This window comes from Rana temporaria, chromosome 11 (genome assembly GCF_905171775.1).
Source record: "Rana temporaria chromosome 11, aRanTem1.1, whole genome shotgun sequence".
NCBI classification, from domain to species: domain Eukaryota; kingdom Metazoa; phylum Chordata; class Amphibia; order Anura; family Ranidae; genus Rana; species Rana temporaria.
Genome location: NC_053499.1, coordinates 49,631,408 through 49,656,222, shown reverse-complemented (window position 1 = coordinate 49,656,222; position 24,815 = coordinate 49,631,408). Strand labels below are relative to the sequence as shown.

Genomic DNA, 24,815 nt, shown 5'->3' with positions numbered 1-24,815 from the left:
CGCGTCGAATTTCAATATTTTTTTTTGCGTACGACGTCCGGGAATACGAAAGTACGTTACGCACGTCGCCGTTCAAAAAACACGTCGGGGCGCCGTAATTTCGCGCAAAGCACGGCAGGAAATTTTCACACGGAGCATGCGCAGAACGTTCGGCGCGGGAGCGCGCCTAATTTAAATGGTACACGCCCCATTTGAATTAGGCGGGCTTGCGCCGGACGGCTTTACGTTACACCGCTGTAAGTTTACACGCAAGTGCTTGGTGAATCAGGCACTTGCGCTGAAAACTTGCGGCGGTGTAACGTAAAGGAGATACGTTACACCGCCACGATTCTTTGTGAATCTAGCCCTAGGTTTTCTTTTTCGTCCATTGGATTGGCCAGACCAGGCCATACACACACTGTCAATCTTCTATCTTTTAGTATATATCATTTTTGAAGCTTAACAGAATAACATACCATCTGAGTCGTATTGACATTGAATCCCCTTTCCTGTGCAAATGCTGAAAGACAAAATACCATTGATAAGTTATAAATACATACAGGACAATCTAAAAAGCGGACTGCTTTATAGTTCTAATATAATAGATGGACGTGTTCAAACTTGATCTGTAAAAATATTTACTGACACCCACAGACTAATAATAATAATAATAAAGTTGTTTAATAATTCAGTCTTTAACTGCTTCCCTACCAGCCACAGTACAGTAAAACCTTGGATTGAGAGTAACTTGGTCTGAGCTCTGGTTCACACTGGTACATTTTGACATGCGATTTGATATGTCAAATCGCATGTCAAATCGGTGGCATTTGCCAGCAATTGCTGGCAATGGCACCATCCTAATCGGTGCGACACTGCATCTGCGGTGCTGCACCGCTTCAAAAAAGTAGTTTCTGTACTACTTTTGGCGATTTCGTCCCATGACTTTCCTTTGACATCTGTGCAGAAACTGCACAAATGTCTCTGTAATCGTGGCCGAAATCCTGACTGACAAGCAGGAGTGAAATTGTGCGAGTTCAGCTGAGCCTAGTGTGAACCTGGGCTGAGAGTGTTTCGGATGACAAGCAATTTTTATTTATAAATTTTGATTTGTAATACAAGTAGCATCATGCCACAACTAAGTACACAGGAGAAGAGAGGTGCCTCTAAGTTTAGCAATATGGCTACATTTAATGAAGGTACAACATATAGCAACTCACATGGTTGATGATTAAAACAGGCTCATCTATATGCAGGCATCTGGGATACTTAGGCCTCGTACACACGATAGGATCGCCAGAGGACAACGGTCTGAAGGACCGTTTTCATCAGTCCAAACCGATCGTGTGTAGGCCACATAGGTTATTTAACCTTCGGTCAAAAAAATTAGAACTTGCTTTAAAATTGAACTGATGGACGCATAACCGATAGGTCAAAACCGAACGTTAGTATGCAAAAGCATTGGTTAAAAACCCGCGCATGCTCAGAATCAAGTCGACGCATGCTTGAAAGCATTGAACTTAGTTTTTTTCAGCACGTCGTTGTGTTTTACGTCACCGCGTTCTGACACGATCTGTTTTTGAACTGATGGTGTGTACGCACGACGGACCATCAGTCAGCTTCATCGGTTAACAGATGACAACGGTCCTTCAGACCGTTGTCCTCTGGCTATCCTATCGTGTGTACGAGGCCTAAGATGTGCCAGTTTTAATCATCAACCATGTGAGTTGCTAAATGTTGTACCTTCATTAAATGTAACCATATTGTTACACTTAAAGGTGCCTCTTTTCTCTTTTATACTCTGAGGCTCCTGCTGGATTTTGCTTGTAATGCCCTTGTGGAGGCTTCTATTTGTGGATGGCAATTTTATGGTTACACAGCCTCACACAAAATCACAATGTTATAATCTTTTTGTATGGACTATAAACTGAAGGACTTATGAATAAATGGTTGTAAAACTAATCATCTGAGTTTACCATTATTTATTATGAGGAAATTTGCTTTGATATACAAGTGCTTTGGATTACAAGCATGTTTCCGAAACAAATTATGCTCCCAATCCAAGGTTTTACTGTATATACCGTATTTATCGTGGTATAACACCCTCCCGCGTATACCGCGCACCCCTAAAGTTGCCCCCAATCCTGTGGAAAAAAAGTTATTTTTTGTACTTACAGTTTTGTTGTCTTGCGCGGCGTCCATCGGCGGCCTCGTCGGGTCCGGCGTTCGTCTGCGGCTTCGGGTGTCCTCTTCGTCGGGTCCGGCGTCCTTCTGCGGCTTCGGGTGTCCTCTTCGTCCGGTCCGGCGTCCTTCTGCGGCTTCGGGTGTCCTCTTCGTCAGGTCCGGTGTCCTTCTGCGGCGTCCTCGCGTCCTCCCCGCTCGTTTCCCGTGCCGAGTTTGAATACTGCGCCGATATATACAGAGCGCAGTACACTCGTGTATTGTCGGCAATGCTCGGCAACTCTTGCGCTGACGTCCTGTACGTCCAGGACGTGAGCACGGAAGGAGCCGAGACTGCCCGACTATACCCGAGTGTACTGCGCTCGGTATATGTCGGCGCAGTATTCAAAACTCGGCTCGGGAAAGCGGGTATCGGCGTATACCGCGCACCCACGATTTTGCTCTGATTTTCAGGGCAAAAAAGTGCGCGTTATACGCCGATAAGTACGGTATTAGTTGCCATAGGAAAATGGTTATGCAAGGATCATGGTTGAGGCTACAACCATGATCCCGGTATAATCCAGCTCCGGTTTTACAGTGAGATGAATTGAAAATGTTTCTTCCACTGTGTGACGTCAGAACCTGGAAACAACGATGACTATTTTGTACCTTCTGGTTCTGGCTCTTTGTTTACTGGACGCATTTTGACCAGTGATGAAGCAGCCGATTAGACCGATCTGTATCTGATCAGCTGCATTCGAGCCCAAATGAGAGATGAAGCATTCGTTTTTAAAGACTGCCCCTTTACAGCTGCCACACAGAGACCTTTAGACCTATTGCTTAACCTCCCTGGCAGTATGATTCTTTCTGAAAAAACATGCTGAAAGCGGTACAATTATTTGCAAGGAAATTTGGCGTTTTATATTGTAGGTCTGTAATTTTTAGGAATAACTCACTTAAATCTGACCAAACAAGAATCTAATAGGCATCCCGGGTATGACATTTTTTTAAAAACAAAATTTTAAATTATAATATAATAAATAATTATAAATAATTATAGCAAGTAATAATATAATTAAAATAAAAATTATTGAATAATGTAATAAACTCAAAATCACAGAAATTTGCTCAGTTGCAGAATTGTCGCTGTCATTATTTTTTTTTTTTTTTAATGACGAATTTCCCCGCAAATCACTATCGCACAATTCTGCAAGTGATTATAATTTATTATCGCTGTTTTCTAGCTGATCTAAAACCATTTTTGACATAAAGGGACACTTTTGGTTGCTATGGACAATCTACAGTTTGCAGGCAGAAAGAAAGGTTTTTATTTTATAAAATGACATGTAGGACACTGGGCAGACCACTAGGGACAAGGGGGGTGTGTTTTTTTACATACAGTACTGTAATCTATAAGATTACAGTATACTGTATGTATAGTGTTTGTTTACTTTTTTGAATTTGGCGCTGATCTCCGCTCCCGTGCGTCGTAACGTCGCAGGGAACGGAGATCGGCTGCACAGGAGGACGCTGTGTGAATCGAGCGAGGTCCCGCTCGCTCACACAGCGTGGTGACATCGCTGGATCCAGGAGAAGGTAAGCCAGCGCGCGCTGCAGGCTCTGCATATCTACCCCGAGCGTGACTCGGGGTTACCGATTTTGGTAGAAAAAATCAACCCCGAGTCACGCTCGGGGATACCGCCAGGAGGGTTAAAGTAGAACTATAGGCAAGATAGAGCAAGGGAGGGTTATAAACCTTGTCAATTTTTTTTCCCCATCTGTGTCCCATTGTGGAGATTTCCCTTCACTTCCTGTCTCATAGCCAAACAGGAAGTGAGAGGAAATCCCTGTAAAATCAAGGGAATGTCTTGGCGACCCCCAGGACACCAGAACTAGTGTACCCATTGGAAGGGTTCCCCTCTATTACTTTTCTGGGGACAACCTAAAACTTGGGTAATTTCTTTTACTTTCACTTTCAATGATAATGGTAAACAGGACAACTAGAGAGGGTGAATCTCCTTAGCTGGGGCACAGACAGCAATAAAATCAGGTGTTCTAATCCCTCTCCACTCTATCCAAAACAAACAAAAAAAAAGGTTTGCCTTTAGTTATACTTTAAGGTTTAGAGGTACCTTAGGGGACATTGCACCATATCCTAGCCATTTTCTTTTGGCCGGGAATCCCAGCCGTGTGTATGCTCCTCGCAGTTTTTCAGATGGGAAAACTGCACAAAAACCACCAGACAAAAAAAAGAGAACCAGTTTTGTCTGGCAGTTTTTGACATTTTTCCTATGGAAAAAACTGTGATGGAGCATACACACAACCGGGATTCCCAACCAAAGCTTCATCGCAGTTTTCCTGTCAGGAAAACCGGCCGTGTGTAGGGGAAAGACTGAACCGAGCAGGTTCTCGACTTTCCGCCTTAGGATTTCCGATAGGAACTTTTCCCTGAACCTATATTATGTACAGTATGCTCAAACAACCATTTATTTCAACCCATACCAACATTGAGTTCATTCCGCACTAAAAGATCTTGCTTCGGTTTCCTGATACTAATTGAGGGTTGTGTTAAAGGTCTCCAGATTTGTGTTCCTATATGTAACTTTAATTCCAAAGGGTGTGTCAGAGTGGCTGAGGTTGTTTTTGGAGTTGAGGTGCAATTTACAAATCGTCTCTTTTGGGGGTAGTGCTACGTGTACTCTCAATATACCAATACTGGGACAGTATGTAGATATAACATCTATTCTTTATTCAGGGTACTAATCAAAGTGCCACTTGGGACATCAAGAATACTACAAATGGGGCAAAACTTTTTACCAGCTTTCGCAGATGTTGCAGGATTCAATTTTCTCTCCAAGCTTGTAATAATTAGATTTATTGTCTAGGCATCCACAATCAGCCACACACTGCATTTCATCTTCATTAAAGTATGGCCTTTCCTTTGGACATTTGGGATAGCACCCTGCAATAAATCGGGTAAAGAGCATAGAGTAATAGAAGTAATAGAATAAAAACAGTCATAAATACAAAACAATACATTGGTTTTCTGTGAAAATGTTGTTCTTTCAGTTAAAAGAGGAAGTAAACCCTGTGATGTAACTGCTGTCCCCAGTGGCAGCGAGTGTCCATCTTCACCCCTCTTCCTTCCGGGGGCCACTAACTCCGACTCTGTGACTGGTGCAGGAGCCGGCAGTCACGCCATGACCCCTTTAGAAACGGCACGATCTGCTAAAGTGGAGAAGGAAGGCCACGGAAGCAAGAGGGGTGAAGAATGAACGCTTCCTGCACAGGGACAGCTATGACATCTCAGGCTTTGGTTTCAGGTAAGTGACACATAATGGGCTACTATGTGATGCATAGTAGCCCATTATTCTTTAACTTTGCAGGGAAATAAAGAGAAAGTAAAACCCATCTGGGTTTACTTCCTCTTTAATAAGGATATTTTATGTTTTGGCACTGTATATTGGGAAATTAGCTTTATTTATTTACATTTATATGTATGGGGGGATATTACTGTATAGAGCTGTTGTTAAAGTGAAAGAGTAAAGCCTCATACACATGATCGTATTTTCTTCGAACAAAGCGTAGGACTTTTGTCTGAAGGGCGTTGGTCAGGAACTTTTTCAGCTCTTTAGCGCCACCCTTTGGGCAACTTCTGCCAATGTTGTGTTATGGTGAGCATTGCTTCTGAGCATGCGTGTTTGTTCTTTTTGAGTTTTGCTTAAAGGATTTGTGTACACAGGATTGGATAATCCGACAACACACATTTGTTGGCGGACAATTTTAAAGCATGCTATCCTACATTTTTCCACGGAAAATCCGACAACAATTGTCCGATGGAGCATACAAATGGTTGGATTTTCTCAACAACATCATCACACAATTCCCGTTGGATAATCTGATCATGTGTACGGGGCTTAAGTTGTGAGTGAGTTTTCTACCACTTATGAACCGCTGCTACTGTCGCTTTAGAATTTGATTTTGTTAAGCACAACTCTGTTTTTTTTTTTTTATTAAACACCTTGTAGGCTGCTTAAAGGCATATTCCATCTTCTGTAAAATATTATTAAATGCACCAATACTGCAAAGGGAAAAGAATATGCATCTATTATTTTTTTGCATTATAGCCTGCTTTGGAGCCAACAAAACATTGCAACCACAATTAGTGCAAGAACACAATGCACAGGGTCCTGTAGACTATTCCTTCAGCCCCAGGTACGGACCTTCAGTAAGAAGAAAGTAATTAATAGGCTAAAAATGCAGTGATCTTACAATGTTTGTGATTCATTGCAGTGGCGGCTGGTGCTCAATAATTTGGGGGAGGGCAGCAAACCAGCAACACTTGGGAGACAGACGGATGGAAAGGCGGAAGGCCTCCTTACCTTTGGAGGTAGATGTCCTACCCAGGATGACACTCCGACCTCTCCTCCTCCTCCCTCCCATGTCTGAACTGGGGAGTGTTGAAAATGGCTGTGCCGCTGCGGGTGTGCCATTGATGGAGACAGTGGCGGCTGGCAGGTCGGTCCATCGGGCCTCCCGTGCATCTCCTCCAGCCATGCATCTCCTCTGGCCCTGAGTCTCCTCCCTCTTCCTACAAGGTCGATAGGATCGCTTCTCCTTTTGGCCAATCGGGAAACAGGTCTCAGGACCCGCTTCCTGATTGGCCGGGAGGAGAATCAGTGTGACAACAGCGAATATTCATTCGCTATTGCCACAAAACTGGGTGGGCTCAGGGTGGAGTGCTCTTTGCCCCAAGCTCACCCTTTTTTAAAACCTATTAGAGCCTCAGGAATCCTCATTGGAATCCTTCCATCCGGCACCCTGCATGTAGATTAGGGGGCTGGATGCATTGGATCGGGGGGGGGGGGGGCGGTGCCCATGCGCCCCTAATGAACGAGCTGCCATTGATCCATTTTGAACTAGTGGTCCTTCTATTGCTGGGGCAGGTAGGACTTTTAGTCTTCAATTTACAGCTATACTGCATTAAAAAAAAATACAAGGAGCTGCAGGGAGAAGACCCCCAAGATTCAGGCAAGATGACGGGAGGCTGAAGAATGGCATCATGTTTCATGCTCCACCCTAAATATACTGTAAATATATAAATGCATGTCAGGCTTACCCCTAACGCAGGTGGTCAGACACTATAGTTCGCTTTTGTGTTCTTCAATTATAGCAGCCCCCTTTCTTATAAGGCAAGCAGGCCTACCCATACTCAGTTGACCTCAGGTCTTATACTCCATGCTATGGTCCCTGGCCACCACTCTGGGGAATAGTCGAGAATAGTCAATATCCAATCTGAGGTCATAAACAGGGGAATCCAAACAGCAGAGCAGGGCAGATAGACAGAGAGCTTAAACACATATACACACACACTATGAGAAGCATAAGACTACAAGCTAGTAAAGTCAAATTTAAAAGTCTCTTACCTTCTAAACCTTTGGTTTCAGAATGACATACGCCACTTGGATTTCTGCATGTTTTTAAGCAAGGAGCACCGCAAGCCTTATAGTCCCATTGGCATTGCCTATCATTATTGTAGAAATCACAGAACAGAGCTGGAGTGTGTGAAAAATGTACAGTTGTGAAAAGGCAATTTTCATCCTTTGTCATCATAAATCTTTAGAACATGAACAATATACACAGTAGAAATAAATGTTACAGCAACTTTTATTTAAATAAGTACTGTGTTTCCCTGAAAATAAGTCTGGGTCTTATATTAATTTTGGCAACAAAAGACACAGTAGGGCTTATTTTCGGGGCAGGTCTTATCATGTAATGTGCTGTCTTCTCTCTCCCTACCTGACAGGACTGAGTTAAAATGCTTGTAAAATCCTATAATCCACTCTATTACAGTAGTATATAATGTACAATGTGTGTGTGTCTGTAATAAAATTGTGCCAAATACCTTTGTTATAGCGCCGCTCTGCGCTTCTGTGCCCCGCCGGAGCTCTCTTCCCCGCAATTATATTACAGAAATACACACATTGTACATTATATACTATTGTAATAGAGTGGATTATAGGATTTTACAAGTGTTTTAAACTAATGCTTATTTTCGTGGTGGGGCTTATATTGCAGCCCTTCTGGAAAATAACGCTAGGTCTTATTTTTGGGGTAAGTCTTATTTTCTGGGAAACACTGTAAGTAGACCAGGAAAGTCATAAAATTGCTTTTACCCCTTAAAATACTACGTGTACTGCACTCTTTTGAATTGAATGAAAAACAATGTTTTGGGTTGAAACCACAATATGAAAAAAGCTATCCAAAGTAATATAAATATAAGAGCATTTTCAGGGTTTCATTGACAAAAAAATGCATGGCTTCAAAAAGAAAAGAAACAGAAAGTTTTCCATACTGTGTATATTTTAACTAATGTGTGTTTGTTGATAAATCTGTGAATAAGCCTCTATGTGTAAGTCATGACTTTGTCTATTTATATACTCTAAATTGGGTTTAAATTGGTCAGTTGTTTGTAGTATCCAAACACTACATTAAGTACATTTTTTTCGTTTTCACAGTTCATTTTTCTTACAGCTCTACTCACGGCAAACTGTTTCAGTTCTCCAATCTACACACACACAGGATTCACTACATGCTTGCGCATAAGCAGCAACAGCTGTACAATAACAGTTACAATCTCCTCCAGTGTCACATGCGCACGTATCTCTGACACAAGCCTCATAATATTCTTCAGGGTCCACCTGGAACACAAATACATCAAGAGTAAACATGGTAGGGCTGCATGCACACTAGGCTTAGTGTGGGCAGAAAAATAACCCACCCATATAGAGCATTTTTGTACACGTTTAGGTGAGTTTAAGAGTTTAGTGTTTTTTCTGCTATAAAACTCCAATCAAAAATGCAAATCAGAAGGTTTTTTTTTCCTGCCTCTAAACGCTGAGCTTAAAATATGCCTACAAACGTTCTAATGTGTATAAACACATAGGATAAGAATGAGATGCTTCTACGGGAAAAACAGATGTTTAAGCATCTGCTTTTTTGGACTTAATTTTAGGCATTTGCTTTGCATATATTTGCTTAAATATATGGTCGTATTTGCACATATATGCGCATTCGTGTGCACAATACATTCCTAGGAAAATGTAGTTCATATGTATGCTCATATTCCTGCTTATGCACGTATTTGCAAGCATAGTCACAAAATACTGTCAGGAAACACAGATTTTTCTATTTTTTATTTTACTCAAAAATACCCAGCGCTTGTTTACACGTCTCTATGTACAGACACATTTTAAACAATGGACTGCATTCTAGATCACCAAAAAAAATGCTGTATTGAGCTTTTCAAGCTGCAGTGTGCAAGAGGCCTAAGGGGTATGGGGGAAGAGTGTGAGACAATTATGACCCTACACAGGTACCATCCCATAAATAGCATGTACCATAATAGAACCAAATCGTGTGGGACTTTGCATGTACCTTTTGGGGTCTGATAAAGGCACAAACCAAGGAAATTTAAGAAAAATAAACAAATCTTTATTCTACATTTACAAAGGGTTTGTTTTAAAAAGTTAAACACAAAACTAGTTAAAATGACAGTTACAGTTAAGTTATCCAGGGAATTGTTATCCTGGCTTTAGAATCCAGAAAGAGGGCCTATACATTTTGTGGGATAACCCCCATCATCAGGGCCTCGGATATTAGTACAAATTGTATATCTATATATATACTGTAATGATATACAAGCATATTGTTATTACAAAAATGTATGTAGAGATTGGAAAGAAAATTCATTGGATATTCCCACAACATTAACTAACAATGTCACTAATCTAATTTTCATCTTTTCTCTTTCCGGATTCTGCAGCCAGGATAACACCCTGGATAACTTAACTATAATTTTAACTAGTTTTGTCTTTAACTTTTTAAAACAAACCCTTTGCATATGTAGAATAAAGATTTGTTTATTTTTAAAAATTTCCTTGGTTTGTGCATTTATCAGACCCCACAAGGTACATGTAAATCCCACGCAATTTTTTTCTAATATGGTATATGCTAACAGGGAGAAGTTGGTGAAGTCATATTTAGAAATTGATGGACAATATTACATTTTATTTGATTTGTTTTAGATTAGTTGCTTAATTTTTCTATTTAGATGATTTAAAAAGCAGCAGGAATTTCAACTATCCAAATAATTTTAATGACTTTTCATTTACATTAAAGGGGTTGTAAAGGAAATATTTTTTTTTTCATAATAAGCATCCTTTACCTGCAGACATTCCTCTTTTCACTTCCTCATTGTTCGTTTTTGCTCAGAAGTTGCTCTTTTTCTTCTCTGTTCTGTTCACTTCCTGCTTGTCTGATTTTACTCACCACCGTGATGGGAGGGTTTACTGCGGTGGTCAGTAACGTGCTCGCCCCCTCCTGGGAACTACATCTGTGTGGCAGGATGCTCTCTACGTGTTAGAGACTTCAAGGTGGTGTGAATTACTGGGCGTGCCGCAGTTCATACTGGGAAATGTAGTTCTTACATGAACGAACGACGCAAACCAGGAAGTGAATGAGAGAACAGAAACTAGAATGCCGGAGGTAATATAGATGAAGGAATTTAATAGGTATTTACTCGTTTTTAAACAGAATCATTACACTATTCTGTCTGTCTACCTTGCAGACATTAATTTTAGGCAAAAACATTTTTTCCTTTACAACTCCTTTAAGGTCCATATACATTTGGGGGATACTCAAGTAGATATGGACCTTAATGTTGCAGTGCATTTTGAATAGCAAATATGTGCAGTGCTGAGTGCTGGGGTAACACGTGATAACCACTTAACGACCGCATTTACATATACGTCCACAGAATGGCACGTACAGGCAGATGGGCGTACCCGTACCTCCCTGCCTAGATGTGGGTGGGGGGTCCGATCGGGACCCCCCCGGTACATGCGGCGGTCGGCAAGCCTCCGGGAGCGATCCGGGATGAGGGGGCGGCTATTCGTTTCTAGCCACCACCCCCGCGATCGCTCCCTGGAGCTGAAGAACGGGGAGAGCCGAGTGTAAACACGGCTTCCCCGTGCTTCACTGTGGCGGCTGCATCGAATGTGTCATCCCTTTTATAGGGAGACACAATCGATGACGTCAGACCAACAGCCACACCCCCTACAGTTGTAAACACACACTAGGTGAAACATAACTCCTTCAGCGCCCCCTGTGGTTAACTCCCAAACTGCAACTGTCTATTTCACAATAAACAATGCAATTTAAATGCATTTTTTGCTGTGAAAATTACAATGGTCCCAAAAATGTGTCAAAATTGTCCGAAGTGTCCGCCAAAATGTCGCAGTCACGAAAAAAATCGCTGATCGCCACCATTAGTAGTTAGAATTTTTTTTTTTTATGAAAATGCAATAAAACTATCCCCTATTTTGTAAACACTATAAATTTTGCGCAAACCAACCGATAAACGCTTATTGCGATTTTTTTTTACCAGAAATATGTAGAAGAATACGTATCGGCCTAAACTGAGGAAAAAAATGTTTTTATATATTTTTGGGGGATATTTATTATAGAAAAAAGTAAAAAATATTGCATTTTTTTCAAAACTGTCGCTCTATTTTTGTTTATAGCGCAAAAAATAAAAACTGCAGAGGTGATCAAATACCACCAAAAGAAAGTTCTATTTGTGGGAAAAAAAAGGATGTAAATTTTGTTTGGGAGCCACGTCGCACGACTGCGCAATTGTCTGTTAAAGCGACGCAGTGCCGAATCGCAAAACCTGGCCTGGTCTTTTAGCTGCATTTTGGTCCGGGGCTTAAGTGGTTAAGACACATATTTGACTGCATATTGCCACAACGCAGTGTGAAAAGACCTAAAAATGTTTTTTTCAAAATTATAGTAAGCCTTTAAATTCAGCTAACTGAAGACTTTCATTACTGAACCTACAGTGTCATGTGTACAACATTTAGACTACTACCTCTGCATGGCATTGTGCAAACACATCACTTTTAATGATGTAGCACATTTTATGTGCCCAGGGCATCCTGTATGGGTGAATGGCACATGGCTCTTTGGAGATGTACACTTCTGGACAGTCTGAAGATATCTTCCAGCTGTCTCTAAACAGTTTCACGTCTTCTACTAAGCACATACTCCTTGTTGTAAAATCATTTTTGCTGTTTCCATCAAAGTTTCCACAAAGACCACAGACCTTCCCCTGTGTTGGACATAGATAAGAAAACACTTCATGAAATAGTTTTACACTTAAAATATGCTGAATTTAAAGAGTTTTTTTATCAGTTTTGCTAACTGTATATTAGACATGTGTACAGAAAAAAATTTAGGTTTTTTTTGTTCTGTTTCGTATCGTTCCGTAGGTTAGTTTCCGTTCGTTTTTCGTAAGACGCACGTTTTTCTGTTCGTTCCCGTTTGTTTTTCGTACGACGAGATTTTTTCGTATTCCGATCGTTTCGTATTTTCGTTACCGTTTTATATTCGTACATGCGGGATGGTTCGTTATTCTGTTTAATTCATGTTCGTTACTTTTTCGTCAATGATTTGCTTTCTGTGTTTTGGATTCCTTTTTCTGTTCGTGTTTTCGGTCGTGTGTTCGTGTGACATCTATGACAATTTGTTGTGGATGTAATGTGGGCATGCGACTGAAGATACAAACAGAAAAAGGATTTTCGTCATTTTGTACTTTCGTAAATATATTGCGGGATTCGCGGCACTTTCAACACGCAGCTCATCCATATTACCAATTGTTAAGCCCCATACACTTGGTCAGACTTTTTTAACAACAAACATAAAAACTATCGTTTTCTGTTCGTTCTCAGAAAAATTGTTCGTTTTTAAACTCCATCAGAAAACCACTAAACCTGCTCCCTCCTGGTCCCATAACTCCATCTTCTCTGTCGCTAGGTCTCACATCACTTACCTTGGTATCTCGATTGGGAAAACCCCTTCCTCTTTATATAGCCTGAACTATCCCCCTCTGATTGCTAAAATATCTCAAGAACTGGTAAACTGGTTGGATCTGCCCCTTTCGCTGCTGGGAAGATGTCACCTTGTCAAAATGGTTAGCTTTGCTCGGCTACTGTACCCGATGCAAACTATTCCACTACTCCTCCGCCACAAAGATGTCAAACAAATTGAATCGGCCGTATCCACATTCATATGGCGGGGAAAGAGACCGCGCATAGCATTAAATAAACTTTTTCTTCCCAGACGCGAAGGGGGTGTTAGTCTCCCAAATGTTAGGACTTATAATTTAGCTTGCTTGATGAGAATTGATTTAGATTGGATTGCACATTCATCCCGTTACTCTAACTACCCCCTGGAATCTGCTATGGCACACCCTTTCTCCCTCACAGCCCTCCTCCACTGCAAATGGAAGTCGGTCCCGACCCCCTACCAACACAACCTACTGCTAAGAGACACTGCTATTGCTTGGAGAGAAATCAGGAAAAGCCTTCGGCTTCCCCCCTTCATGTCTCGTCACGTACCAATCCAAGGAAACCCGAGTTTCCCCCCTGGTCTGGACCACAGGCCCTTCCAAATCTGGAGAGACAAAGGTCTCACAAAGTTTTCATCCCTGTGTGACATTCCCACTGGTCGTCCCCTACCCTTTGACTCTGTTGCCTCTACCTTTTCATTACCCCCTTCCCATGTATTTCACTTTTGACAACGCACCAACTATCTGAAAACTACCTGTAAAGAACCGGCGAAACGTTTCCCTCCCAACTTCTCGGACCAACTGCTCACGGAAGGATCCTATAAAATTTCGGACATTTACAAACAACTGCTTCTTCGGACAACGCCTACGCTGCACTCCTCATCTGCAGCCAACTGGGGCAAGGATTTCCCAGATGATGATCTGGTCAACAAGCTGATCCAGGGTTTCAACAAAGTTCAACGCCTGACCCCCAACGAAATCTGGAGAGAAACCCAATTAAAAATCCTCCACCGGGCCCACATACCTTTTCTATATTCCACAACAGACCAATCTGCTGCCGACAGACCAATCTGCTGCCGAATGCCCCCTTTGCCACCATCAGAGACCCTCCCTAACCCATCGTTTCTGGTCGTGCACGTACATATCTTCTTTCTGGGAACAGGTACTGGCCTACATCTTTGGAATCACCTTGTTAAAACTACCCAAAGACCCCCTGCTCCTCATCTTTGGCTATTGGGACCCCCAACTGCTTCAATGGTCACGGGGGACCTGCCCTTCCTCACCGGCTCCCCAGCCTCCTGCAACTGCCAACAACGATTGGTCTCTGCTCTGCCTCCTTGTCGTAAGGAGAGCTATCTTGAAAAATTGGACTTCTACACACTGTCCCTCTGTGACCCAAATACAGAGTGAGCTCCTCCTCCTTCTCTACAAGGAACGCGCCACTACGGATTTCAAAAGCAACGCCTCCAAATCCCGCTTCCTTTCAACCTGGGGGCCCTTCATGCACTCTCATCTATCACCAGAAGAATGCTCCAACTTCGAACACTACACCTTCTCCTACTTCAAATCTCCCCCACCACCCGCAACTAGGAGTGGAAATCTCCCATGACGTTTTCTAGCTCATGATGCCACGATACCCCCCCCCGGTGCCCCCCCCCACCCCCTCCTCAGGACTTATTTCTTCTATAAAGAGTTGTGTGTGTTACCTTTGTTCCTGTAATGTTCCTAGGACCCTACTAAAATATGAGATCCATCCAGTTGCCTGATTGCTATAAGCTATTGTCTGATTGATAGCACTGTATATTTGTTCCTATACTGCATCCTCACCTAGTAGGTCCTAAGAGGGTTATTCTCTGCGTGGCTTCCGCCTAGCACATTTATCCACTCCCCCATTCCTGCCAATGGCATACCCTCTTTATGTTTATGCTTATAACCATTTACTCCCTTCCCTTTGTTTATATACATCTTTTTCATTTATTACCATTTACTGTATGTACTTTATTTGTTCCATGCAGATGCATCCGCCTCTCTCACGCCCCCTTACTGTTTTGTCTCTGGTATATTTTCTCCCCCCCCCCCTGTATGTCTATTGAAAATTAATAAAAATTATTAAAAAAAAAAAAAAAAAAAAAAAACATTTTTGGGTTCAAAAGTCTGGCCAACTGATCTCTCTTCATATGAAAATCCACAGCAAAGTTTATTTGGCTTTACTGTACTACTCAGCACAAAAGAGAAGCTGCTTCACTAACTACACTCACTGCCCATTCAAAAAAACGAAAATTACATCTGTGGCAAGGGATTTGCATTCTGTGTTTTGGGTCCTTTTTCTTTTGGTATTTTCGGTCGTGTGTTCGTGTGACATCTGTGGCAAAAGATTTGCATTCTGTTGAATCCAAAATACGAACAGAAAAAAGGAATTCAAAATACAGGGTGCAGGTCTTTTGTTGTGGATGTCGTGTGAGCATACGACTGAGGGTGCGAACAGAGAAGGAATTCAAACAGGATACAGAATGCAAATCTTTTGTTGTGGATGTCGTGTGAACATACGGCTGAGGATACGAGCAGAGAGGGGATTCAAACAAAATACAGAATGCAAAGCTTTTGTTGTAGGTGTCATGTGGAAATGCGGCTGAGGATACGAGCAGAGAGGGGATTCAAACAGGATACAGAATGCAAATCTTTTGTTATAGATGTAATTTTCGTTCTTTTGCCGTTTTCGTTTTGTCGTATTTTCGTCAGATCGTTCGTTCGTATTTGCGGTTGTTCGTTATGCGGCTCATTGGTAATCCCGTCGTTTTTGTATTTTGGTGCTTTAATTTTTTCGTATGTACACATTATTCTGCGGGTACAAAAATGAACATTTTCGTATGAAAATAACATTCATACGAACGGGAATGCACATATCTACTGTATATTCCAGATGCAAGATATTGAGAAAGGGATCACTGAAGCCTTTAAACAAGCCCTGTAGTTGCAGGCCAAAGCACTTAACAGCTGCCTTCTCCAGCTTTACTTACTTAAGATATATGCTAAGGCAAAAAAATAAATAATAAATCAGTGCATGTATACAATACATGTAAGAAGGCTGGCCGCAGGCCAGCCTGTATTTGTGGGAGGAGTCTGAGGCTATTTAAGACTCCCTCCCGGTCAGGGCTGGGTCGCGGTAGATTTCTGGGTAGGAGGGGGGCGTGTCATGTCGGCGTCAGATGCATTCAGCTGTCGGCTTGGAGGAGGGAGGGGTCGTCCGCCTGCCCGCTTATGGCGGCTCCACATGGGGTTCGGACACACCATCTTCTCCCTGGGGGAGTATCAGGCGGTGTGGGGGGAGCGGGAGCCGCCTTCCACACTGGGAATCTGCGGGCTCACACGGGAGCATTGCAATTTATCCGGGCACATGAGGGGGGCCATCCAACCTCCCTCCCTCCCACTCCTCCGGGCACACACCGGCGTCTTGCGGGGGCCGTCCGCTCCTCCTCCCTGTCAGTTCTCTAACTCACGCTGAGGGAGGGGGGCGGGGCCGGCCGGCAAGCTGTTTATCCATCCCCTCAAACACTCCATGAGCCGCTGGACCTTAGAGGTTCTCTGCCGAGGGGAGGGGTAACGTTCGCCCGCTCCATTGATCCCACTAGCATGGAGGGAGCCGCTCACCGTCATTGCAGCGTGAGGGGGTCCGGGCGCATTCTGCATGGAGGGAGCTGCCCGGTGTTTCACACCGGGGGGAAGGGGGAAGGTCCCGGTCGGTACGCTGGCAAACAGGGGGAAGTCACGTGGGGGATCATTGGCTTGCTTTCCTTCCCCATGCAGCTGCTTGGGGGGGGGGGGGAGCATCCATACAGCCACTTATCCATCTGGGGGCATGCTTGGGTCTTGTGTGGGGGGGGCATTCATTCTCACGTTGCAGGCCTCACTGGCGGGGAATAGGGGTGGGGGGGTGTTTCACCTTTCGGCACTGGGGGTCGCATACAGGCTGCATGAGGGGGGGGTCATGCTGGCAGCATGGGGGGAAGTGGCCTTGTTTTCGTGGTCACGCTAGCTGGGGGGGGGGGGGAGAGTCACGCCGGCAGTATTTCTTGCATTAAGACTGTTATGATTCTCATGCGACTACGTTTCTCATGCGGCTACGTGTCTCGTGCGGCTACGTGTCTCGTGCGGCTACGTTTCTCGTGCTGCTACGTTTCTCATGAGTCTATGTTTCTCATGCGACTGCGTTTCTCATGTGACTGGTTCTCATGCGACTACGTTTTCTCATGCGACTATGTTTCTCATGAGTCTGTTTCTCATGTGACTGGTTCTCATGCGACTGTTTCTCATGAGTCTGTTTCTCATGCGACTACGTTTTCTCATGCGACTACGTTTCTCATGTGACTGGTTCTCATGCGACTGTTTCTTATGCGACTACGTTTTCTCATGCGACTACGTTTTCTCATGCGACTGTTTCTCATGCGACTATGTTTCTCATGCGACTATGTTTCTCATGCGTTTATGTTTCTCATGCGTTTATGTTTCTCATGCGACTATGTTTCTCATGCGACTATGTTCTCATGCAACTATGTTCTCATGCGACTATGTTCTCATGCGACTATGTTCTCATGCGATTATGTTCTCATGCGACTATGTTTTCATACGACTATGTTTCTCATGCGACTATGTTTCTCATGAGTGTTTCTCATGTGACTGGGTCTCATGCGTCTATGTTTCTCATGTGACTGATTCTCATGCGACTGTTTCTCATGAGTCTGTTTCTCATGCGACTATGTTTCTCATGCGACTATGTTTCTCATGCGTCTATGTTTCTCATGTGACTGGTTCTCATGCGACTGTTTCTCATGAGTCTGTTTCTCATGCGACTACGTTTTCTCATGCGACTACGTTTCTCATGCGACTGCGTTTCTCATGTGACTGGTTCTCATGCGACTACGTTTTCTCATGCGACTACGTTTTCTCATGCGACTATGTTTCTCATGCGTTTATGTTTCTCATGCGTTTATGTTTCTCATGCGACTATGTTTCTCATGCGACTATGTTTCTCATGCGACTATGTTTCTCATGCGATTATGTTCTCATGCGATTATGTTCTCATGCGACTATGTTCTCATGCGACTATGTTTCTCATGCGACTATGTTTCTCATGCGACTATGTTCTCATGCGATTATGTTCTCATGCGACTATGTTCTCATGCGACTATGTTTTCATGCGGTTATGTTTTCATGCGGTTATGTTCTCATGCGATTATGTTCTCATGCGACTATGTTCTCATGCGATTATGTTGCTCATGCGACTATGTTTTCTCATGCGACTATGTTTTCTCATGCGACTATGTTTTCTCATGCGATTATGTTCTCATGCGACTTTCTCATGCGATTATGTTCTCATGCGACTTTCTCATGCGACTATGTTGCTCATGCGACTATGTTGCTCATGCGACTATGTTTGCTCATGCGACTATGTTTCGCGACTATGTTGCTCATCATGCGACTATGTTGCTCATCATGCGATCACGTTGCTCATCATGCGATTACGTTGCTCATCATGCGTCTACGACCACGTTGATCATCATGCGACTACGTTGCGCATGCTAGTTATGTTCAAGTGGTTATGTTTCTAGTACCTGGTTTCTGCCCAAGGGTTTCGGTCGTAGGGTTTCTGCCCCAGGGTTTTGGTCGTAGGGTTTCTGCCCCAGGGTTTCGGTTGTAGGGTTTCTGCCCCAGGGTTTCGGTCATAGGGCTTCTGCCCCAGGGTTTCGGTCATAGGGCTTCTGCCCCAGGGTTTCGGTCATAGGGTTCTGCCCCAGGGTTTCGGTCATAGGGTTTCTGCCCCAGGGTTTCGGTCTTAGGGTTTCTTCCCCAGGGTTTCGGTCTTAGGGTTTCTGCCCCAGGTTTCGGTCTTAGGGTTCTGCCCCGGGTTTCGGTCATAGGGTTTCTGCCCCAGCTTTGCTGTCATGGCGGTTATGCCCCAGCTTTGCTGTCATGGCGGTTATGCCCCAGCTTTGCTGTCATGGCGGTTCTGCCCCTGGTTTTTCTGTCATAGCGTCTCTGCCCCTGGTTTTCTGTCTTGGCACGGCGGCCCCCGCGTTTTCTGTCTGGGCACGGCGGCCCCCAAGTTTTCTGTCTGGGCACGGCGGCCCCCACGTTTTCTGTCTGGGGACTACGGACCCCACGTTTTTTTCTTATTTCTGTCTGTCATTGCGTTTCTGTCTCAGCATTTCAGGCTCAGTGTCGCTCTCATACTAGGTATGCCCCAGGGTTTTGTCTTTATTTTTGTCCTATTTATTTTTTGCCTCAGTATTCAGGTTTCAGCGGGTCCCCCATACCATTTCTGCCCCAGGTTTTGTATAAGTTTTCAGTCTTAGCATTACTGTTGCCCCCACGATTTCTGGCCCCCTTAATTTCTGTCATAGCATTTCTGCCCTCACGATTTCTGTTTTAGCGTTGCCCCGCGATTCCTGTCTGTGTTTGTTTGTCTTGGTGTTGTCATCTCCGTGGTGACCACGTCTCATTGTACTTTGTCCACGTTGCATCTGGGTTGATTAGATAGTGCTCACATCTCAGGATCTGTCACGTCTTCAGATTCTTACGGGCTGAGGTTTTCGTTTTTAATTGATTGTTGACCACAATCTTCTCGCCTGTATACCATACGTCATACGTGCACGTTCATTCTTACACCTATACGATTACCCACCACCGTCCGTGGGTACACTAGCCTTGAGTGTTCAGTTAAATTGCCTGTCTCTGCGCGGCAGGTTACTCAGGCTCACATGCCAGTCACACTGGGTGGGGGTGTCATCGGGGTCATTCATGCGTGGCGGTCTTGATGTTCTGCTCATATATAGGTAGGTTCATAGGGTGTTGTTGTTGCATGTCTGTCTTCTGTCTTGTCTAGGTTGTGTCTGTGCTCCCCCAATTTCTGCTCTTCTTCCAGTTCGGCCGGCCATGTCATCATTCCTTTGGGTCCGGTCTAGCTGACCTGGTTCATGGCTGTGTCATGGGTGTTCCTTGTCGGAGGTGGTGGTGGAATCTCCCATCCCCGATTCTCTGACGTCCCTTCTCTGGGTACTTTCAGTCAAGTCTATCAGGTAGGAACGGGTTTTGGGTGTTGACATGGTTCCATGTTAGGTTGTTTAGGAGCGCATGGGCCTCGTCCTTCTGCTCCTTCAACGTATCCATTAAGTATCCAGCGCTTCAGGCTCCTGCCAGTTGTCAATTTTTTGCAACTCACCCGCTCACTTTCCATATCAGGTATGGGTAGGCCAGGGGTTGGGGGGTTTCCTCACGGAGCTTAGTCTGGCGTCCGGTTGTAGTATTCATTGTTAGGCATGGTTGCAGGGGCGTCTCGGGCCAGTTCTGGTTCAGTTGCCCCCTAGTATCCTTGTATCATCAACACTTCAGGCTTTCGGCTGGCTTATCGCAGGCAGCAGGCTCGAATCAATCTTTCTCGGGGCATTGGTCGGGTTCAGGGGCTGCTTCTCGCGTTCGGCAGGGGCTTCCTTCTTTCACAGGTCATGAGTCAGTAGCTTCTCCGGTCACAACGGCTTCTTATCAGGTATGCTTACGGTTGCCATCCGGGTGCGTGCTGCTTTTCTTCTTGGTCGCTTATCTACCCCCTCTCCACCTAAATATGGGTCTTTTTGCCCTCTTTCAGGCGTACCTACGGCGGGCCAAATGGGCACAATCCAGGCCATTGGTTATTAGGGTTATCGCATCCCTTACTCGAAGACTTGAAGACTCTGACTACAAGTAAGAAGGCTGGCCGCAGGCCAGCCTGTATTTGTGGGAGGAGTCTGAGGCTATTTAAGACTCCCTCCCGGTCAGGGCTGGGTCGCGGTAGATTTCTGGGTCCCACCCACCCATTCCCTCAGCTTTCTCATATTCTCATTCTACTTTTTCTTATTCAGGGTATGCCCTCTTTCAGGCGTACCTACGGCGGGCCAAATGGGCACAATCCAGGCCATTGGTTATTAGGGTTATCGCATCCCTTACTCGAAGACTTGAAGACTCTGACTACAAACACATTTCTCATGTTTTATGCCTTTAAAAACCCTGCAGATAAAAAAAAATCCTATTTATCTGCCAGAAATACCCTCAGCTCAAGTCCTGTTGTGGGTTGTCAACAAACAGCATTTTTGTGGACTGATTGGTATCAGCCCTACCCAGTTATCCTTTGTTAAACTTATTAAACCCGCCCCTATCCTGTTCTATACAACCTAGAGACTGTTTTTTGACTGTAGTCAAGATGCTGCAGGGTTGCCCAATGTCATCAAAAACATTTTTTAAGACGACAGACACATATTTTGCGTATGTCTTTAAATGCTTGCCTGAATTGTTGGTAATAAAGTAAAACTACAGGAAAACTTTTTTATTTTTTTGGATAGAGTAATGCCCTGTACACACCAGTTTCCCATTGGAAAAAGTCAGATGAGAGCTTTTGGTCAGGAATCTCGACCGTGTGTATGCTCCATCAGACTTTTTCCAATGGAAAAACTGCTGGAAAAAGATAGAGAGCAGGTTCTCTTTTTTTCCCGTCAGGAAAAAATATGATCGGAATTTCCTATCGTGTGTACAAATTCTGACACGCAAAATTCCGACGCATGCTCGGAAACAAATTGACGCATGCTCAGAAGCATAGAACTTAATTTTCTCGGCTCGTCGTAGACTTTCACGTCTCCGTGTTCTTGGCAGTCAAAAGTTCACCGAACCTTTGTGTGACCGTGTGTATGCAAGGCAGGCTTGAGCGGAATTCCGTCGGAAAAAAACATCCGTTTTTTTTCGACGGGAAAACCGCTTGTGTGTACGGGGCATTAGGTTGGGTTATAACCTCTGTCAGATTTTTTTTTTTTTCTGCCATCACCTTCACTTCATGCCCTATAGCCAAAAAAGGAAAGTGAGAGGAAACACCAGCAAATTAGGTAAACAACCCAAAATTTGAGTTTTCTTTTAATTTCACTTTTAATGATGGTAAATAGGACAAGTAGAGAGGGTGAATCTCACTAATGGTGCAATGACAGCAAAAAAACAAAAACAAAAAAAAACTGATAGGTGTTCTAAATAGTTTTGCCTTTAGTTATATTTTTCAGTGTAAAGGAACTCAAATTTTTTTATATTTGCCATGTTGCAAAAAGACAACAAGAAACACTAATGAGTAGCCAATCCTTTGCCCTCTGCTTGCATTTATTTTGGGCTCAATTTCCACAGACTTGTTCCTCTTTAAAATAACTCAGTAACTCCATAACAGGTAACTTTTTTTTGCAAATCATACTAAGTCAGAATAACATTGACCTGTCACCAATCAATATTTGTAGTTTTTATATTTTTACCTGATAGCTCCTGCTTAGATGAATTGAAATACTTGTCATCTTGTCCCATACTAAAACAAGTCCAATATTTGTCTCAATGACTAAATATATACCCATTGTTCGAGTTATGTATGGAATTTGAACATTACTTGATGTGCCCATAACATCTATGTGTCCATCGGCGAGAATAATCTTATGAGCCTAAACAAAGAAAATATAGCATATCTACATTTTGTTTAGCACTGACGTAAAATAATTGACAACATGAAAAGTAAATATTCACAGCCATCTAGTTATCACAGAGGGTTAAAGCGGAGTTTCACCTAAAAAAATATATTAAAAGCCAGCAGCTACAAATACTGCAGCTGCTGATTTTTAATAAATGGACACTTACCTGTCCAGGGTGCCCGCGATGACGGCAGCAGAAGCTGATCAATCGCTCAGCTCTCGGCTGCCCCGCCGCCATCCTCGGTGAGGGAATCAGGAAGTGGCTTCACTTCCCGGTTCCCTACAGCGCATGCGCGAGTCGCGCTGTGTGTCCTTACTGGTCCCTGCTGTCTTTTGGGACCTGTGTGTTTCCCAGAAGACAGCGGGGAAGGACAGAATAGGTGGCAGAAGTGCAGTAGGTCACCGGGATCACAGCGGTGATCTATGCCAGGAAGTGGGAGCAAATACCTGTATTACACAAGTATCTGCTCCCTACTCCTGAAAGGTGCCAAATGTGACACCAGAGGGGGGGAGGATTTTGGGTGGAACTCCATTTTAAGCCTAGTACACATGGTCCAAATGTCAGGCAGCATCGGCTAGTTCAATAAAAACCAAACATTTGGCTTGGTGTATTGCAGCCGTTTCGACAGAAGCTGGCCATGGTGTCTTTATTTTGTACCTTTAAAAATATGTTATAATTTAAAGGAGAAGCCCAGTCAAAGCGTTTTTCAATTCGTTTTGCACTCCTGTGACCCGTTTTCAGCAGAGAGCGGACTGACATCACAGAAATCAGTCCAGACAATGAAGTCTGGATCCGCCAGGTGCCTGGACTGACTCCCGTCTTAGCGTCTCAGCAAGCCGATGAGTGCCTGAGACGGCCACTCCCCGCCCCTCCACAGATCATCGCTCCAGTGAGCGTGGAGGACCAGAGCGGAGAGCTGCTTATTAAAAGTCAGAAGCTCTCAGCTCGGGGAGCTGTGAGATCCGAGCCATCGGCGGTGTTCAATCGCTCGGTTCTCAGTGCAGAGATGCCAGGGGACAGATGCAGCATTGGATCAATGCTGCATCCACCTAGGTAAGGATGATACGGAAAGAAAAAATCCCTTTACTCTTTCTGTAAAGTACCACATGTTGTCCCATGTACCACTTCCTCTGCATGCACAACTTTAGAGGTCTACAAACTACTGTCAAGATTTCAGGGATTTTGAGATAATCAGTAGCAGGTCACTCTATTATTAGGTCATTTCTGAAGAAATATAAAAAAACTAGCAGAGTCGTTCATTATTTCTACATACATACTGTAAAGATCTACACATATGCTATAGGGTCTTGGGGCAGGGACACAAAGACAGATACTTGTAATTTTTTTTTTATTATCAATACAGTGGCTAGAAGATTGACTTACCCCTAGATACAATGTAATGGCCACGGAGCAGGACGTTCCTGTTGTACCACATGGTATATTCTCAGTAATAATTTTAAAGGTTCCATTCTCTAAATCATTAATGTCACAATAGTCCTAAAAGAATGCACAAATCATTTTATATAATTGCATACATAATACGAGATGCACTAAAAGGTTTTTGCATTTATTACTGTGGATGTCTGGAATACCTGAACCAAAGTATATTCACAGTTTCCATTGATGGTGAATCGCTTATTATCAAAGGTAATATAATGTCCTTGTCCATACGCCGTACATATTGCTTTTTCTGTTTTGCTGTCACATAACCAAGTCCTATTTGAGCACATGCTGTTGAAATGTTAACAGCTTTTTAATAAAATTAAATTGAAAACAGAATAATTTAAATACAAAAAGTAGTTGCTTGGATCAGTTATGTCCTATCTTAACTACTTGCCATTGGGCCAATTCTGACATTTCTCACATACATGTAAACATCTGCATTTTGTTTGCTATACAGTTACTTAGAACCCCCCCACTTTTATGTATTTTCTGAACATAGGTGTGCGCAGCCTGTTGCATTAGGGTGTGCACCTGAAAGCTCAAAAACATGGTACCGATCTCTCACTGTGTTCATTCAGAAAGGGAAGGGGGCAGTAAATGACATTACCCCTTCTCCCACTCATCCTGAAATATCATCTATGTATATCCACTGCAGTATCCAATGGGAGATGTGGGAAGCGCAGCCATGCTGTGGGAGGGGATACCGGGCAGCAGGGAGAATCTGCACAGCAGGGAGTGATTAGGGTGTGCCTGGGCACACCTGGCACACCATGTGCGCATGCCTATGTTTCTGAAAGTAAAGGCCTTG

General features: G+C 43.6%; 1 protein-coding gene across 1 annotated transcript in view; it reads right to left on the bottom strand.

Moving 5' to 3' along the window:
- Positions 1 to 24,294, bottom strand: part of LOC120916794 (mucin-2-like) — a 46,114-nt gene extending 21,820 nt beyond the window's left edge. Inside the window, exons 1-6 of the mRNA XM_040327731.1 lie at positions 24,157 to 24,294; positions 23,948 to 24,061; positions 22,357 to 22,536; positions 12,068 to 12,307; positions 8,681 to 8,837; positions 4,954 to 5,098 (exon numbers count right to left, since the gene is read on the bottom strand). Of these exons, the coding sequence (XP_040183665.1) occupies positions 4,954 to 5,098; positions 8,681 to 8,837; positions 12,068 to 12,307; positions 22,357 to 22,536; positions 23,948 to 24,061; positions 24,157 to 24,294 (974 nt within the window). The remainder of the gene's footprint in view (positions 1 to 4,953; positions 5,099 to 8,680; positions 8,838 to 12,067; positions 12,308 to 22,356; positions 22,537 to 23,947; positions 24,062 to 24,156) is intronic.
- Between the last annotated feature and the right edge of the window lie 521 nt (positions 24,295 to 24,815).